At 39.7% G+C, this 19355-nt stretch overlaps 1 protein-coding gene across 3 annotated transcripts in view; it reads left to right on the top strand.

Moving 5' to 3' along the window:
* The first annotated feature begins 1358 nt into the window (after window positions 1-1358).
* The window catches only part of mtf2 (metal response element binding transcription factor 2), a 31785-nt gene continuing 13788 nt past the window's right edge, over window positions 1359-19355 (top strand). The window contains exons 1-8 of one of the 3 annotated variants that reach the window (XM_062022273.1): window positions 1359-1630; window positions 3932-4118; window positions 7556-7637; window positions 16324-16434; window positions 16520-16620; window positions 16696-16811; window positions 16917-17012; window positions 18957-19025. In XM_062022273.1, coding sequence (XP_061878257.1) covers window positions 1626-1630; window positions 3932-4118; window positions 7556-7637; window positions 16324-16434; window positions 16520-16620; window positions 16696-16811; window positions 16917-17012; window positions 18957-19025 — 767 coding nt within the window. In that variant the 5' untranslated portion in view covers window positions 1359-1625. Of the gene's footprint in view, window positions 1631-3931; window positions 4119-7555; window positions 7638-16323; window positions 16435-16519; window positions 16621-16692; window positions 16812-16916; window positions 17013-18956; window positions 19026-19355 lie in introns of all 3 variants that reach the window. The other 2 variants (XM_062022272.1, XM_062022274.1) reach the window with 2 other exon arrangements.

Genomic DNA, 19355 nt, shown 5'->3' with positions numbered 1-19355 from the left:
TGTGAATGAGTGTAAATGGGGGAGGGAGGTTTTTTGGGTTGGTGCACTAATTATGAGTGTATCTTGTGTTTTTTATGTTGATTTAATTTTTAAAAAAATAAAATAAATGGCAGCACGGTGGAAGAGGGGTTAGTGCGTCTGCCTCACAAAACGAAGGTCCTGAGTAGTCCTGAGTTCAATCCCGGGCTCGGGATCTTTCTGTGTGGAGTTTGCATGTTCTCCCCGTGACTGCGTGGGTTCCCTCCGGGTACTCTGGCTTCCTCCCACCTCCAAAGACATGCACCTGGGGATAGGTGGATTGGCAACACTAAATTGACCCTAGTGTGTGAATGTGAGTGTGAATGTTGTCTGTCTATCTGTGTTGGCCCTGGGATGAGATGGCGACTTGTCCAGGGTGTAACCCGCCTTCCGCCCGATTGTAGCTGAGATAGGCTCCAGCGCCCCCCGCGACCCCGAAGGGAATAAGCGGTAGAAAATGGATGGACAAAAAAAAACACGATACCGATAATAAAAAAAACAATATCGATAAGTTCTGATATTACATTTTAAAGCATTTATCGACTGATAATATGGGCAGGCCGATATTATCGGACATCTCTAGTTTTACCCTTTAAATCGTTTTTAAGCATATTTATTTTATATTGGTTTTATATGTATTTATTTCTTGTTTTATTCAGTCATTGGTGGAGCTGAGGATAATATTTGAATATTGTTTTTAATATTGTTGTGCAGCACTTTGGAAACATTTTGTTGTTTAAATGTGATATATAAATAAAGTGGATTGTCTGTCTATCTGTGTTGGCCCTGCGATGAGGTGGCGACTTGTCCAGGGTGTACCCCGCCTTCCGCCCGATTGTACTGAGATAAGCTCCAGCGCCCCCCGCGACACCAAAGGGAATAAGCGGTAGATAATGGATGGATGGATGGATGGATTGGATTGGATTTTTTGTCTTTTTTATTTATTTATTATTATTAATATTTAATACTCTAGCTGTATTTGCTTTCGTTTTCTTTCATTGTGGTTGAAAGTGCCTTGACTGTTGTGTGAATTATAAATGTATATTTGTTGTTCAATAAAAAAATAAAAATAATTTAAAAAAATACACGCGTCGCCCCCTTATTATGTCATTTCCGGTACTGAAGATTCTGAAAAACAATTCCTCCGTCAACGTGATCAAATTGTGTAGACAGGATTATCCTTGTTCATCTGTAGTGAGAGTACTGTTGTAAATGTGTAAACACGTTTTGACTTCATCCTTAATAAAACAACAGTATTCATTAAAATATGCGGCAATCAGCTACGCTTTGGCCCAGGTGAAGGGCCTCACATGTTTAACGATTTAATCATCTTCAAACGGGGTTAAACGGATGAGGAAGCAGCAGCGGCCGTTTAAATTCTTCCCACAATGCACTCCCCGAACATCAGCGGGAAACCAAAATGGCGAACGTGCTCGGCGAAAATGAGCCATTTGTTATTTTCTGAGAAGGGCACAGCGTCTACACGTTTCGGCGGCTTGAGTTCGGTGTGAATTTTAACATCGAACGGAGCGAGATTTTCCACATAAACACGCATATATATATTTACTTTTGTTACTCTCGGAAGCTGTTGAAACGGAGGTTCCCGAATGAGGTATTGTTGTCATGTTTTCTTCTGTTGGGGTCGTGGGCCTGGCGGAAATATTTATTCGGCGATGAATCTTAATTTGGACGACGAATGACATCATTTAAGATTCCACGGTTACTGCACGTGGTTATACATCATCGTACGCGTGGGGTTGACCACCACCACTTAACACCCCGAACAAAGGAACAGTCCCTAAATGAGACCTCAAATACAAACATTCTGGTTATTTAATTAAACTTGCGCATTAGAAACAATCCACTAGTTTGCGTTTTAAGTTATTTGTCGTTCAAGTATGTGGGGTCCCCTTCAAGGTTTCTCGTTGTAGCCCATTGGGTTGAGTTTTTCCTTGCCCTGATGTGGGATCTGAGCCGAGGATGTCGTAGTGGCTTGTGCAGCCCTTTGAGACACTTGTGATTTAGGGCTATATAAGTATACTTTGATTGAAGTATGCCTGAGTCAAAATAAATATTGTTCGTGACAGGAAGTGAACAAACATTGGACTCCATTTTTGCTTTTACTACTAATTAGAGATGTCCAATAATGGCTTTTTTGTCGATATCCGATATTGTCCAACTCCTAATTACCGATTCCGATATCAACCGATACCGATATATACAGTCGTGGAATTAACACATTATTATGCCTAATTTTGTTGTGGTGCCCCGCTGGAGGCTTTAAACAATGTAACAAGGTTTTCCGAAATAAATCAACTCAAGTTATGGAAAAAAATGCCAACATGGCACTGCCATATTTATTATTGAAGTCACAAAGTGCATTATTTTTTTTAACATGCCTCAAAACAGCAGCTTGGAATTTGGTACATGCTGTCCGAGGTAGGGGGGTGTATATTGTAGCGTCCTGGTAGAGTTAGTGCTGCAAGGGGTTCTGGGTATTTGTTCTGTTGTGTTTATGTTGTGTTACAGTGCGGATGTTCTCCCGAAATGTGTTTGTCATTCTTGTTTGGTGTGGGTTCACAGTGTGGCGCATATTTGTAACAGTGTTAAAGTTGTTTATACGGCCACCCTCAGTGTGACCTGTATGGCTGTTGACCAATTATGCCTTGCATTCACTTGTGTGTGTGAAAATCCGTAGGTATTATGTGATTGGGCCGGCACGCAAAGGCAGTGCCTTTTAAGGCACGCCCCCAATATTGTTGTCTGGGTGGAAATCGGGAGATATTCGGGAGAATGGTTGCCCCGGGAGATTTTCGGGAGGGGCACTGAAATTTGTGAGTCTCCCGGCAAAATCGTGAGGGTTGGCAAGTATGACTGGGAGACTCAACTGCTCTGTACTTCTCCCTCCGTCCGTGTACCACTCCGTACAGCGGCGTTTTAAAAAGTCATACATTTTACTTTTTGAAACCAATAATTTTCAATATTACATTTTAAAGCATTTATCGGCCGATAATATCGGCAGTCCAATATTATCGGACATCTCTACTACTAATATATGTAAAAGTTAGTTGGTTCTGATTTTTTTCCCAGGAATGTTACATTATCGTATGGCTACATTTGCACATTTAAACATATCTTAAAAAGGAGTAGGAAGAACCAATCAATCATCAATCAATCATAGTTGATCTATACAGCCCTTAATCATAGTGTCTCAAAGGGCTGCACAAGCCACAAGGAGGGGTGCGCATGGCGTAGCGGGTAGAGTGGCCCTGCCAGAAACCTGAGGGTTGCAGGTTCGCTCCCCGCCTCTTGACATCCAAATCGCCGCCGTTGTGTCTTTGGGCAGGACACTTCACCCTTTCCCCTAGTGCTACTCACACTGGTGAATAAATGATGGGTGGTGGTCGGAGGACATCCTCGGCTCAGATCTCACAAAGCTCATATTTAACCCCACCCATTCTCCATGTCTTCACACCATAACTTTTAAATGTTTACATTACATTGTAAGGGGCGCCGGAAGTTGGCAGACCCGTCAGCGATCCTGTACTGTCTCCCTATAATGTTTGTCTGATCTTGAATGGGATTGTGCTGAAAATCTTAATTTCCCCTTGGGGATTAACAAAGTACTTCTGATTCTGGTTCTCTGATTAAATTCACTTCCTGTTTGAAATAAGGGCAGGTGTTGGGGAAAAATGATTACGTAATAACGTATTGGTGATGGTCAATGAATGTTTTGTGTACTTTATATTGTAGAGTTTTTCATAATCTGTTATTTTTGTAGTTGTTGTTGGCTTCAGCTGCAACAAGTCTTATGAGGTGTGTCTTTTATGATGTCTTAATGCAACTGTTCTAAATCAGCATTATAAACTATAGCAAAATGTTCCTATTACCAGTTCATCCCTTGTCATTGCAGGGACTCCGGGGTTTTGGGTCACCTGTCCGTCCATCAGAAAACTCTGCCCCCGCAGCAGCAGGCTGTCGCCTTGTCCCCAACAAGCCAAGCGAGGGTGGCGTATGGCGAACAGGGCAGGTTCACTGAGGGCCAGGACGTCTTGGCCGGGTGGTCCGATGGTTTGATCTACTTGGGGACAATCACAAAGGTTAGTTTGGATTTTTGGTACCGGAAAGCACAAATTACTACTTCAAGTCATCTTGCAGGCTTGGTGTGGAGTACTGTAAAATAGGAACTGCTCTTGTTTTCAAAATGTTGCCTATCATCCACAATTTCTATGTGAGTCAAGAACACACGTTTTTTTTCCCTTTCTGTGCTTTCTAACAATTGAAAAATTGCTAGTAAGAGGAGGCTAACAAGGCAGGTATGGCATTCATCGACTCCGCCTATAAAGCCTTCTAAAAACACCAGCAACGCTCATTTACATGCCGTGATCAGCCAGTTACTAACTAGCTTTAGCTGCTAATAACGGTTGTGACCCGCCGTGAAATAAAGGTTGTCAGAGCTGCTTCTGTTTTGCTTATGAGTTAGAAAAAGTAAATGCTAAGATTTAAATCATATGTCTCACCTGTATAGTAGAAGTTGTGACACCAAGCCAAGAAGTTAGTCAACTTTTAAAATCCACACGTTACCAACTTGATACTATATGGCTCCCAACAAATGTGACGCAGGATAAGACATCAGCAACATACACTACCGTTCAAAAGTTTGGGGTCACATTGAAATGTCCTTATTTTTGAAGGAAAAGCACTGTACTTTTCAATGAAGATAACTTTAAACTAGTCTTAACATTAAAGAAATACACTCTATACATTGCTAATGTGGTAAATGACTATTCTAGCTGCAAATGTCTGGTTTTTGGTGCAATATCTACATAGGTGTATAGAGGCCCATTTCCAGCAACTATTACTCCAGTGTTCTAATGGTACAATGTGTTTGCTCATTGGCTCAGAAGGCTAATTGATGATTAGAAAACCATTGTGCAATCATGTTCACACATCTGAAAACAGTTTAGCTCGTTACAGAAGCTACAAAATTGACCTTCCTTTGAGCAGATTAAGTTTCTGGAGCATCACATTTGTGGGGTCAATTAAACGCTCAAAATGGCCAGAAAAAGAGAACTTTCATCTGAAATGCGACAGTCTAATTTTGTTCTTAGAAATGAAGGCTATTCCACAAAAATGTTTGGGTGACCCCAAACTTTTGAACGGTAGTGTAGCTAGGAAGTATTTTTTACCTGAGGAGTGAGGATTATTCTGAATTTACCAGCTCAAGGAGAGCACACGTTTTGTGCTGAAAGTAGTGTTGTCCAATACCAATATTTTGGTACCGGTACCAAAATGTATTTCAATACTTTTCGGTACATTTTGATACTTTTCTAAACAAGGGGACCACAAAAAATTGCATTATTGGCTTTATTTTAACAAAAAATCACATTTAACATGATTCTTATTGCAAGTTTGTCCTTAAATAAAATAGTGAACATACTAATAAAAGACAAGTTGTTTTGTAAGTAAGCAAAAAAAGGCTCCTAATTTAGTGTGCTGACGTATGCAGTAACATATTGTAAATTTCCATTCTATTATTTTGTCGAAATGATTAAGGACAAGTGGTAGAAAATTCATTATTAATCCACTTGTTTATTTACTGTTAATGTCTGCTTACTTTCTCCTTCAACATGTTCTAGCTACACTTCTGTTAAAATGTAATAATCACTTATATTTCTGTTGTTTGGATGCTTTACATTAGTTTTAGATGATACCAAAAAATTTGGGTATCATTCGATACCAAGTAGTTACAGTGTCATACATTGGTCATATTCAAAGTCCTCGTGTGTCCAGAGACATATTTCCTGAGTTTATAAACATAATATACATTAAAAAAACCGAAAGAAGATGTTGTGATGCCAAAAAATATCGATGTAATCATAGTAGTATCGACTATATACGCTCCTGAATTTGGTATCATTACAGTGGATGTTAGGTGTACATCCACCAATGACGTTTGTTTACATTTTGAATGTTAAATGTCTTGGGGACCCAAAAGCATCTCAGTCATTAAAGTGGTAAAAATAAGTCATATTATATTATTTTTACTTTCAAAGCTTGAATGTCTATGGATCAGCTTCAGATCTGTCGGTTCCAATAAAGTTTTTTTTTTTTGTTTATCCGGGGTGTACCCTGCCTTCTGCCTGAATGCAGCAGGGATAGGCTCCAGCCCCCCGTCACCCCAAAAGGGACAAGCTGTAGAAAACGGATGGATCGATATGCCCTTTTCTTCAAAGAAAACCACAGTTTTTTATGGCTAAAACGCAAAATATGAAAATATTTTTCCCTTAATCCATTTTTTACGATGGGATATGTTAAGTAATTGGAGCTTTAGATAGGTCAATAATTCACAACATAGCTTTTGGTTCATTATTGTTTTTGAACAATGACACCTTGAAAACGACTAAAGGTTTCAGGGATCTAAGAGGCCCCCGCTAATAAAAGTGTTAAAACTAAGTCCTATTCTAATATATAATTTAAGTCATAAGCCAAGATATATTATTTTTTACTTTCAACGCTTTAATCTGTAGATCAACTTCAGATCTACCTGTATTTATAAGTAATTGTTTAAGCAATGAACGTTTTAAAGAAGAAAAAACTGCCTGCATGGCAATTTTGGTATTAGTTTCAGTATTGCAACATTTTCTTGTTAAATTATACCGGTTTGCTCTTTTATTCCACTTTTTGTGTTTTTTTTAAATATAATTTTTCAAATGTGCCACCGACCGTAAAAGAATTGGCCAGGTTGCACTTCGGACACCCCTGGATTATCTCATTGCGATAATAATGCGACCAAGAAAAAAGTATCTGTAATGCTTGAAATTAACAAAATACTGTAAATCTTACATGTTATCATGAATGCTAGTTACTACATTACATATATACTGTACTTAAAGCATGTATATAAAGTGTTGATGGAGGTTTTTAGAGCGCTTTAAAGGCGGAATATATCATTGTTCACCGCCTCTTACGAGCAGTTTTTCAGTGTTTAGTATGCACAGAAAAGGTAAAGACGTGCGTTCTTGCCTCACATAGGTATGATGGATGATGGGCAACATTTCTAAACAAGTGCAGTTCCACTTCAATCAAAGTCAAGCTTTTTCACTAAACACCATGTGAATCAGTTTATGTTATAAAATGTCACTTTCTTCTATTTACCTGATCCCTTCCAAATAGTTGGGACATTTACAGTACGCTGCAGTGAATTTAAAAACAATTTTATCTTAGCAAATGATGGAAAGATTGTAGTCGGTATATCAACACAAATTATTCCTGGCAAAAAAGTGCCGCACAAAATCCTAGGACCAGTTTAAAATTGCAGGAATGTGCTTTTCATTCTAAATGCAACCAAAAATATCGGCGCAAGAAACTAAAAAGTAGGGGCGGGGTTTGCACTAATTCTCTTTCGTTTCTTTGGTTTTGACAGTTGGGCAGATTTGTTGAGCGTGCAGATAGTTGATAGTGGAATAGAAAGGACCCGAAGCTGTGTAGCTTTTGGGGAAATATACAGTAATTGTATTTTTCTTACATCTTACAGATAGATCGGGACAAGCAGCGATGCTTTGTGGTGTTTGAGGATCAATCCAAATCGTGGGTCTTGTGGAAGGACATTCAAACAGGTAGGAGTATATACATGTCTACAATATCTGATTTTTGTACCCAGCTGCTGAGTTTGATGGTCTGTCTGGTTTAATACTGGTTATTCGGTTACGCCCATCTAATAAAGACCTATATTCCTGCTGACATCACTGAGTCTAAACCAGGGGTTGGCCAAACTTTTTGACTTGGGGGCCTGCATTGGGCAAAAAAAAAATGTGTCCAAAAGCAGACTGCATGTACAGTAACAAATATGCATGTCTTTTTTTGTGTGTATATCTGTCATAATTTATATATATATATATATGTATGTATGTATGTATGTATGTATATATACAGGTGTATATATATATATATATATATATCATAATTTCTATGTTATATAGTTATGAAGTTTATGTACTTATTTAGGTATTAAATATATGTGTAAGGTAATTCAATAAGCATCTAAATAAATTTGATAGCGAAATCACTACACTAACTTTTTTTTTAGTATTACAGTATTTATTGTACCTCTGTGTGCGGTCTCAGAGTGATCTGTGATCACATTTACACAGCTGTTTTTACACGTAATTTGCAATGCTTTAAGTCTGCATATTAATTTCATACCAAATTGAAGTGGGAAGTTTTCCAAACATGTAAAAATACAGTACAACCTGCGGTAAAGCCATATTTTCCAGGGTGATCATCAATACGCTGTAATAAGGATGTGTGCACACACGCACACACACACAGACACGCGGACACGCATACAGTACACAAATACACACATTGCAATGTTTTTTCCGCTGCACAGCATAGCATTGATTGTGACGTAACAACAATCATTTGTACCAAAATACCACTTCAGTTTGCAATGATTAAACCAATCTGTAACAGACTGAACTATACGTATCTTCAACTACATGGGACAGCGTAGCTCGGGTGGCCGAGCAATTTGAGGGTCCCTGTTTCGATCCCGAGCTTCCGCCAGCCCAGTCACGGCCGTTGTGTCCTTGACACACTCATCCTAATGGGTCAGTGTGTGAATGTGGAAATAGTGTCAAAGCACTTTGACAACGCTACACAAGTATAACCAATTTACATATATATTTACATCAAATTAAACACACACCCCAACATCAGATCCTGAAAACAATACAATATTAACCCTTAGTGTGTGACCCCGGGAGGGACAAGGGGTAGAAGATGGATGGATGTCATCTCTTACATCTGAGGCAATCAAACTGGCAAGGGAGAAATGTGACTAGCTGTGTTTGGTGGCCATGTTGGCAGGAGAGTCACGTGACTCGTTGTTGGGGGCCATGTTGGCAGGAGAGTCACATGACTCGTTATTGGTGGCCATGTTGACTGGGGAGTCACGTGACCAGTTGTTTTTGGTGGCACTGTTGGCCGAAGAGTCGTGCGACTAGTTGTGTTTTGTGGCCATGTTGGCAGGGGAGTCACGTAACAAGTTGTGTTTGGTGTAGGGTTGCAACTAACAACTAATTTGATAATCGATTAATATGTCGATTATTACTTCAATTAATCGATTAATAATCGGATAAAAGAGACAAACTACATTTCTATCCTTTCCAGTATTTTATTGAAAAAAAACCCCAGCATACTGGCCCCAATGTTCTTTCAACTTGCCAAATAAAACAAGGAAAATGTTACAAAAAATTTTTTTTTTTTAATAAAGTGCACTATTGTCATGCACAATAGCAATATTTTTGCTTTGGGGAATTTCAAACCTGGCTACTACCTATTCCAACCATTCTGCAATGTTGGATGCTGAATGTCTTTCCTCTAGTGCAGAGGTCGGCAACCCGCGGCTCCAGAGCCGCATGCGGGTCTTTGACCACTCTGATGCGGCTCAGCTGCATACTTGCCGACCCTCCCGATTTTCCCAGGAGACTTACGGATCTCAGTGACTCTCCTAGAAATCTCCCGGGGAAAATATTCTCAGATTTTAACCCTAACAACTAAATTAAGGGCGTGCCCTAATGGCACTGCATTTATTGTCCTCTATAGCGTGTACAAACAGCGTGCCAGCCTGGCCACATGTTGTATGTAGCTTTTACTTGCACATGTAGGAGACAGCAAGGCATACTTGGTCAACAGCCACACAGCTTACACTGACGGTGACCGTATAAACCAACTTCAACACTGTTACGTTACAAATATGCGCCACACTGTGAACCCACTCCAAAAAAGAATGACAAACACATTTCTGGAGAACCTCCGCACCGTAACACAACATAAACACAACACAACAAATGCCCAGAATCCCATGCAGCCTTAACTCTTCCAGTCTACATTATACACCCCCGCTACCACCAAACCCCTGGTTAAATCATAGCACAAAGCAAAAAAAGCTTTGTATGCAGTGTTATTTCATTTTAAATTTTCAAAAGAGTTTTGTGGCTCCCATTGTTTTCTTTAATTTGTGAAACTTGTCAAAATGGCTCTTTGAGTGGTAAAGGTTGCCGACCCCTGCTCTAGTGGCATGGTCGTAAGGCAGATTGACTTCATGTTCCATTCGTCTCCAATGTAATGGCATGTATTGCCAAGGTAGGCTTCCATGGCTACACTTGTCCACACGTCAGTAGTGAGAGCAATTTTGCTCTGGGTGGCTTTTATGTCAGTCTACACTGCTTGGAATGTCTGCTCGTACTTCCTCTACATCACTTTGGTAAAATGGGTTCTCGAGGGAAGAGTGTAACCAGGGTTGAGGACGTGGATCATTTGTCTAAAACCTTCATCCTCCACCATTGATAGTGGCCTCATGTCAGTTACCAACATATTCAGGATAGCATCAGTCAATGCAGCCGCTTGCTGTGGTGTGCAGACCTTCCTTTGTACCAAGTCGCTAATGCTGGCTTGTTTCTTTCTGAAATGAGAGAAACCATATAATGAACCTACATAGTAGCATCATTTACATGTAACTCAATACATACTGTACATAGTTGATTTAATTAATATTTTTTTGACGTAAAAGGCAAATACGCCACCACATAAAAAAAAAAAAAGCTAAATTAAATAAATGGACATTGGGGTTGCAGCATACACCAATAATAACACAGAAATGTAACTCATCAGATCAGAACTGAATCAGATATTGTACACGTTTCTGTTGTGAATAATAAAGGATTCATTTTAGGCTGCTTCTGAATAATAGCATGAAATATTCCAGCACCTTCATAACGTTTAGTTATACTAAAGCGTCACTCAAATCTAAATATATTTGGTGGCCATGATGGAAACGAACCTGAGATATTTCTGTCCGTTATGTTTATTTCGAAATTGGTAACGGTGCGTTTTCTCTCTTAAAAGGGAGTCAAATGTGCCGGAGACACATTATCAGCACAGCGTTGCAACAAAGGGATAACGTTAACGTTACTCACAAAAAAGCTGAACTCATGAATGCCTGTTGCGACTCAAAACAACACAAAAAATGCACTCTCCAAGAAGTTCCTAACACTCTGAAAGTTAATACACAACAGTTGCTGCTTCGCTTCCTTAAAAAAAATCTCTTCGTTAACAAAATATTAAAAACACACAAAGACGGACACAAGAGATCAATGTACCCGGACTATGGACTTAAAGGCCTACTGAAATGAATTTTTTTTATTTAAACGGGGATAGCAGATCCATTCTATGTGTCGTACTTGATCATTTCGCGATATTGCCATATTTTTGCTGAAAGGATTTAGTATACAACGACGATAAAGTTCGCAACTTTTGGTCTCTGATAAAAAAAAAGCCTTGCCCCTACCGGAAGTAGCGTGACGTAGTCAGTTGTTCGCCTCTTCATATTTTCCTATTGTTTTCAATGCAGCTAGAGCGATTCGGACCGAGAAAGCGACGATTACCCCATTAATTTGAGCGAGGATGAAAGATTCATGGATGAGGAACGTTAGAGTGACGGACTAGAATGCAGTGCAAGACATATCTTTTTTCGCTCTGACCGTAACTTATACTACCGTTCAAAAGTTTGGGGTCACCCAAACAATTTTGTGGAATAGCCTTCATTTCTAAGAACAAGAATAGACTGTCGAGTTTCAGATGAAAGTTCTCTTTTTCTGGCCATTTTGAGCGTTTAATTGACCCCACAAATGTGAGGCTCCAGAAACTCTATCTGCTCAAAGGAAGGTCAGTTTTGTAGCTTCTGTAACGAGCTAAACTGTTTTCAGATGTGTGAACATGATTGCACAAGGGTTTTCTAATCATCAATTAGCCTTCTGAGCCAATGAGCAAACACATTGTACCATTAGAACACTGGAGTGATAGTTGCTGGAAATGGGCCTCTATACACCTATGTAGATATTGCACCAAAAACCAGGCATTTGCAGCTAGAATAGTCATTTACCACATTAGCAATGTATAGAGTGTATTTCTTTAATGTTAAGACTAGTTTAAAGTTATCTTCATTAAAAAGTACAGTGCTTTTCCTTCAAAAATAAGGACATTTCAATGTGACCCCAAACTTTTGAACGGTAGTGTAGGTACAAGCTGGCTCATTGGATTCCACACTCTCTCCTTTTTCTATTGTGGATCACGGATTTGTATTTTAAACCACCTCGAATACTATATCCTCTTGAAAATGAGAGTTCAGAATGCGAAATGGACATTCACAGTGACTTTTATCTCCACGACAATACATCGTTGACGCACTTTAGCTACGGAGCTAACGTGATAGCATCTGGCTCAAATGCAGATAGAAACAAAATAAATAAATCCCTGAGTGGAAGGATAGACAGAAGATCAACAATACTATTAAACCATGTACATGTAACTACACGGTTAATAATTCTCAGCCTGGCAAAGCTTAACAATGCTGTTGCTAACGACGCCATTGAAGCTAACTTAGCAACCGGACCTCACAGAGCTATGATAAAAACATTAGCGCTCCACTTACGCCAGCCAGCCCTCATCTGCTCATCAACACCCGTGCTCACCTGCGTTCCAGCGATCGACGGCGCGACGAAAGACTTCACCCGATCATCCGTGCGGTTGGCGGCTAGCGTCGGCTAGCGCGTCTGCTATCCAAGTAAGTCCTCCTGGTTGTGTTGCTACAGCCAGCCGCTAATACACCGATCCCACCTACAACTTTCTTCTTTGCAGTCTCCATTGTTCATTAAACAAATTGCAAAAGATTCACCAACGCAGATGTCCAGAATACTGTGGAATTATGAGATGAAAACAGAGCTATTTTGTATTGTTTTCAATGGGGTACCGATACTTCTGTTTCACTGGCTACGTCACGCGCATACGTCATCATCCAAAGACGTTTTCAACCGGAAGTTTCGCGGGAAATTTAAAATTGCACTTTATAAGTTAACCCGGCCGTTTTGGCATGTATTGCAATGTTAAGATTTCATCATTGATATATAAACTATCAGACTGCGTGGTCGGTAGTAGTGGGTTTCAGTAGGCCTTTAAAAAGTTACGTACCGTGAGTTCTTCCCTTCATCCATGGCTCCAACATGTTTCCTCTTCAGGTGCTCCTGAAGCAATGTTGTACTTCCGTGCCATGCACATTTTGCAGGAAACGGTCTTCTTTGAAGTCTTTAAAGTAAAGTGTTCCCACACTTTTGACGACTTAGGTCGTGCACTTTTCTCCGTTGAAGCAATAACCTCAATATGTTTCTCCGCTGAACTATCCGTACTGTTTTCCTCCGCCATTTTTCGAATGTTTCCAGGCAAAGGAGACGGCGTCGTCACGTGAGCTGCACATGACACATCATTGGCTGGCTTACTGCCACCTAATGAGACGTAGCCACAGCGCCCCCCTGGCGCTGTTTTGTACTGTTTTTGTACTTATTTTGATTATTGTTTCTCAGCTGTTTGTAAATGTTGCAGTTTATAAATAAAGGTTTATTTATAAAAATAAATAAAGTAGCCTCAGGGCATGCGCATAGCATATATCCAACGAATCGATGACTAAATTAATCGCCAACTATTTTTATAATCGATTTTAATCGATTAGTTGTTGCAGCCCTAGTTTGGTGGCCATGTTGGCATGGGAGTTACGTGATAAGTTGTTTTTGGTGGCCATGTTGGCAGGAGAGTCACGTGACTAGTTGTGTTTGGTGGCCATGTTGGCAGGGGAGTTATGTGATTAGTTGTGTTTGGTGGCCATGTTGGCAGGAGAGTCACGTGACTAGTTGTGTTTGGTGGCCATGTTGGCAGGAGAGTCACGTGACTAGTTGTGTTTGGTGGCCATGTTGGCAGGGGAGTTATGTGATTAGTTGTGTTTGGTGGCCATGTTGGCAGGAGAGTCACGTGACTAGTTGTGTTTGGTGGCCATGTTGGCAGGAGAGTCACGTGACTAGTTGTGTTTGGTGGCCATGTTGGCAGGAGAGTCACGTGACTAGTTGTGTTTGGTGGCCATGTTGGCAGGAGAGTCACGTGACTAGTTGTGTTTGGCGGCCATGTTGGCAGGAGAGCCACGTGGTTAGTTGTGTTTGGCGGCCATGTTGGCAGGGGAGTCACATTACTAGTTGTGTTGGGTGGCCATGTTGGCAGGAGAGTCACGTGACTAGATGTGTTGGGTGGCCATGTTGGCAGGAGAGTCACGTGACTAGATGTGTTGGGTGGCCATGTTGGCAGGAGAGTCCCGTGACTAGTTGTGTTTGGTGGCCATGTTGGCAGGGGAGTCACGTGACTAGTTGTGTTTGGTGGCCATCTTGGCAGGAGAGTCATGTGACCAGTTGTGTTTGGTAGCCATGTTGGCAGGAGAAGCAGCAGATAAAATTAATGTACCATGTTAGCTTCCAGGGTTCAGAGTTTACTACACATTTGACTCACACAAATATTGAAAGATACAACACAAAACTTACAGGTTAAACATAACCAATCTGTATAATGCACCTGCCATGATTTTTACATCGATAGTCATCCATAAGAATGTAAAAAGTTCCAGATTTAACAGTGTTTAGAATTACCTTATTAGCTTCTTGTCTCTAGTGGATCAGATATTGCCCCTTCCTGAGTGGTGAGACTACTGACATAAGATGTGTAAGTGGGACAGTATTGACAGTCAAAGTTGCATCAGATGTGAGAGATGACATCAGATATGTAAGTGGGACATTCAAAGTGCTAAGAATTAAAGGTTCATAAAAGAGTCCAAAAAAATGCTTGGGGCCATTTAAGGTCTCCACTCGTGGAAGAGAGAGTGGTGATACAAAAACTGCTATCTCTTAAAACTAATGGAAAATATAAAGAACATTTTAAATGGCCTAATGTCACAAACATGTTTTATGAGGAATACTTGGAATATGAAATTATTCCAACTCTTTGTTTTAATGATTTTGAAAAATAACAACCAAGCTTATTGCAAAACGCATTGATTTAATTGGGTTAATTTTTGACCCCACTCGTGGAAGAGTGTAGGTATTTGGTAGATTGTGCTATCAAGCAGCTAAATTTAAGGTAATCTCCCCACCCCCATCATATATTAACCGCACCAGACAATAAGCTGCAGCTATATATGTTGTAAAATGATTTTTTTACACAGAAATATTTTGTAAACGTTTATATACATACCTGAATTGTTTCCAAACGGTGTTTGTAGCACGGCAGTAAAACAGGTGATCAAATAAAACAGAAGTCCTCATCATGGACCCACGAGCTGCGGAAGCTAGCTCTCCAATCAGCTAAACAGACTCAATAACTCCATGGTCACGTTTTGGTGAATTTACTGAGGAATTTGTGAAACTGAAACAATACAAACAGATTTCCATTGTAAGTTAATAATACTAACACCGACACTCGGTTAAAGTCCCAACAATTGTTACACACACAGTGGGTGTGGTGAAATTTGTCCTCTGCATTTGACCCATCCCCATGTTCACCCCCTGGGAGGTGAGGGGAGCAGTGAGCAGCAGCGTGAGCAGCAGCGTGCGCCGCGCTCGGGAATCATTTGGAGATTTAATCCCCAATGTAATGTAATGACGCTAGCTTAATTACATTACAATAGCACTTACAAATTTGCATGAAAATACTCTTACAGACATCACTCTTGGTGCGGTTTAGTAAGTAAGAATTGTTTTTAGTTATACTGTAAAACTTGCATACGTTGCTTGGAGCGATGAATGAAGACTCCATACAAGGAGAAACGCTATGGACGATTACAAGACAAAACGGGACTTCCAGTTTAAAACTTTAAACAGCAGGAAACACTTACCGGTATAGGTATTCACCCAGCAGCACCTGCTGTGAGTGAACTTGTCCAAAAGATGGTGCCATATCACAATAACACCATTTAAGTGTCTTTGCATGTGTTTAATAAACAATCCATAAATTAGCTGCACTGTTTTATAAGCCGCAGGGTTCAAAGTGTAGGAAAAAAGTAGCAGCTTAATGTACGATCGAAACAACACCGCTAAGTTAGCAACACTGATCACTCCTGCCCCGTCGTCTTATTTGTGGCAGACCATGTGCAAGCAGGGTGTTGCGAGAATTGCCCTGAAGATGCATACCGCCACCTACTGTACATTCCCAGACAGTCCCATTATAATGTGTTTATGAGCGAACGCAAAGAGGTAGCGCCAAATCTATTTGTGGTGGTCCCAAGTTTTTTGTGTGGCACAGAAACACCATAAATAGATTTGCTCTCACTGCATCAACGGGGGTTTCTTTATGTAGCTGAAAACATAGGGTGTTATATTTGGTTTAGTTTGACTATTGCGCGGCTCTAAACACTGTGACACATGTCCATTTAAGGAGACGAAGATGAGGACGAGGATGAAGACGATGACATGGTCTGCTCCATATGTCAAGAAGAAACTTCAGAGGAACCCAATGAGATTGTCATTTGTGACAAATGTGGGCAAGGTATACCAGGCACTGAATCTAAACCGGATGGAATGTTTCTCTGTATTCTTCAAACAACTACGATGTGTAAATATTTGTCGCCTAGGCTACCATCAGCTGTGCCACGCCCCCATAATTGATGCTGCGGTCATTGACTCGGACGACAAGTGGCTCTGCTGTGATTGTGTCCTCACTGCTTTTCCAAAGGTAGGTTTTGTTTTGGATGTTTGCTTTTCAAGTGAGTAGAAGCCAAAGAGGTAAGTTGCTCTGTTTTTGAAGCAGGAAGAACCACAACACCTGGAGCTGTCCTTCCCGTACGCCCTGGAGGGACTGGAGTGGGATGAAGACCACACAACCAACACACAACAGTGCTACTGCTACTGCGGAGGTCCAGGAAAGTGAGTGACCCAAAAAGATGAGAACACAATATCAAGCAGTTTTATGATTTGTTGTATGACAACTCCTGAGAGGGACCAGCAAGATGATCTTTTTATCTTTTGTAGCTGGTACCTGAAGATGATGCAGTGCAGTCGATGTGAGCAGTGGTTCCACGAAGCCTGCCTCCATTGCTTACAGATGCCTATGCTCTATGGAGACAGGTGATAAACCGCTTTTCTCACTTAAACATAATTACGTCACGGCTAACTACAATAGTGGACAACACCAAGTCGTAATGTTTTTATCTACAGTAAAACTAAAGAGCGTGGATTTAATTTCTTAGTTTTGCCTAAACCTTTAATTTCTTAATGACGGCGATTTCTTTTTAACAAACTGCCATTTTACCCAAAGAGTCGAGCTGCAATTAGTAGTAGGGTTGTATATACGTACTTTTTCATTTCCGTGTGATTCCAATATCAGAGCCTTCGGTATTTTCCGTTACTGATATAAATCGGATACTATATCAGCACGAAACATAGTGCATACTTTTATTGTTTTGTAGTGTGGAATGTTAGAAAAGGCTTGATCAAGTGAAATTACCTCAAGAACACTAGTAGGTATGAAAAACACTAACCTTATGACAGAATTATGTGGTCTTTAAATTTGAAGTGGACTGGTAATTTGTTTTTGGCGACAGCTAATGGTCACAATATTTCATTTAGTTAAGTTTATGAGTCATGACGCTGTAAAGTGAATGATCCAGACACTTTGTTTTTGGATACTTTTTAGTACGCTTCTACCTCAGAGACTTTGTAAATAATATGCAACTATTATTATTTGATACTTATGTCGGACCTGTGTGTGTATGTATGAAGGTATGTATATATATATATACACACAGTGTGTGTGTGTGTGTGTGCATATATATATATATATATATATATATATATATATATATATATATATATATATATATATATATATATATATATATATATATATATATATATATATATATATATATATATATATATATATATATATATATATATATATATATATATATATATATTTTTTTTTTTTCTTTTTCTCCATCCATCCATTTTCTACCGCTTTCGGCGTCGCGGGGGATGCTGGAGTCTATCTCTGCTTCATATTACAAGTAATTTGAAAATCGCAATGCTTGAAGTCTGCATATTAATTTCATATGATATTAAAGTGGGAAGTTTGCCAAACATGTAAGAATGCAGTACAACCTTTGGTAAAGCTGTATTTTCGAGGGAACCTTCAACCGTCAATACGCTGTTATATGGATGTGCGCACACATAGACATGCATTCATAATTACACTCATTCTGACACTTTTTGACACATAGTGTTGATTGTGAAGTAACAACAATCATTTGTACCAAAATAACACTTCAGTTTGCATTGATTAATGCAAGCTATAACAGACTGAACAACAACACATATGTTCAACTACATCAACTTCAACAACCCCCCGCTCCCACATCAGACCCTGACGACAATGCAATAAGAAGTATAAACGATAAAATATTGAATATTATGAATGTGTGAAAGTTTGACTCTTACTTTTAGTTCCCTGACGACCTGCTTCAAGTTTTGTAATCAATCAGAAATATCAAGCAGCTAAAATGCACCAAAAATATGGGGAAGTGTAGAGTGTTTTACATATCACCCATTATGCGCTGCAATAGATTTATATGTGTAATTTTAAATTATGTATAGTGATTGAACATGTTTTATAATGTCCACAAAGTTCGATGAGCAGGAGGTGTGTTGTGTGTTGACTTTATTTGTTGGTTATAGTTAATTTACACCATGAGTTGGAAAAGTTATTTGTATTGGGTCATATAAATTGATGCTGTGCTCAATCTGTTTCCAAATGAAACTAATGTTCGTTGACCATTGATTCTATCTTCAAATGTATATGACAGGGGACCAAATTTAGGCAAAAACGCGCTGCGGGCCGATTTTGTTGTAAAACGTGCAATGTCTTGCGGGCCAAGTGCGGCCGTGGGCCGTAGTTCGGACACCTCTGGACATCCAGGATGGTGTAATATATAAAGATGCATATAATCTAACACAGCGTTTAAAGAGTTTTTTAATGTACAACCTGATATATGTTGTCTGTTTACCTTTTAGGTTTTATGTTTTTGTTTGTTCTGTTTGCAACGGTGGCTCAGAGTATCTCAGTCGACTACCTCTCCAATGGTAAGATACTTTTTCAACGGCATCAAAAAAATATCTTGATAAGCAAAACATGTTTTTGATTAATCAATGTGAAAACTGAAATATGACAAAACATTCCTGCCATCTGCATATGGAAGTACAATTGTCTCACATCAACTTACACTACCGTTCAAAAGTTTGGGGTCACCCAAACAATTTTGTGGAATAGCCTTCATTTCTAAGAACAAGAATAGACTGTCGAGTTTCAGATGAAAGTTCTCTTATTCTGGCCATTTTGAGCGTTTAATTGAGCCCACAAATGTGATGCTCCATAAACTCAATCTGCTCAAAGGAAGGTCAGTTTTGTAGCTT

Source organism: Entelurus aequoreus, linkage group LG16 (assembly GCF_033978785.1).
Source record: "Entelurus aequoreus isolate RoL-2023_Sb linkage group LG16, RoL_Eaeq_v1.1, whole genome shotgun sequence".
Classification (NCBI taxonomy): Eukaryota; Metazoa; Chordata; class Actinopteri; order Syngnathiformes; family Syngnathidae; genus Entelurus; species Entelurus aequoreus.
This window is presented reverse-complemented; position numbering and strand designations above follow the sequence as displayed.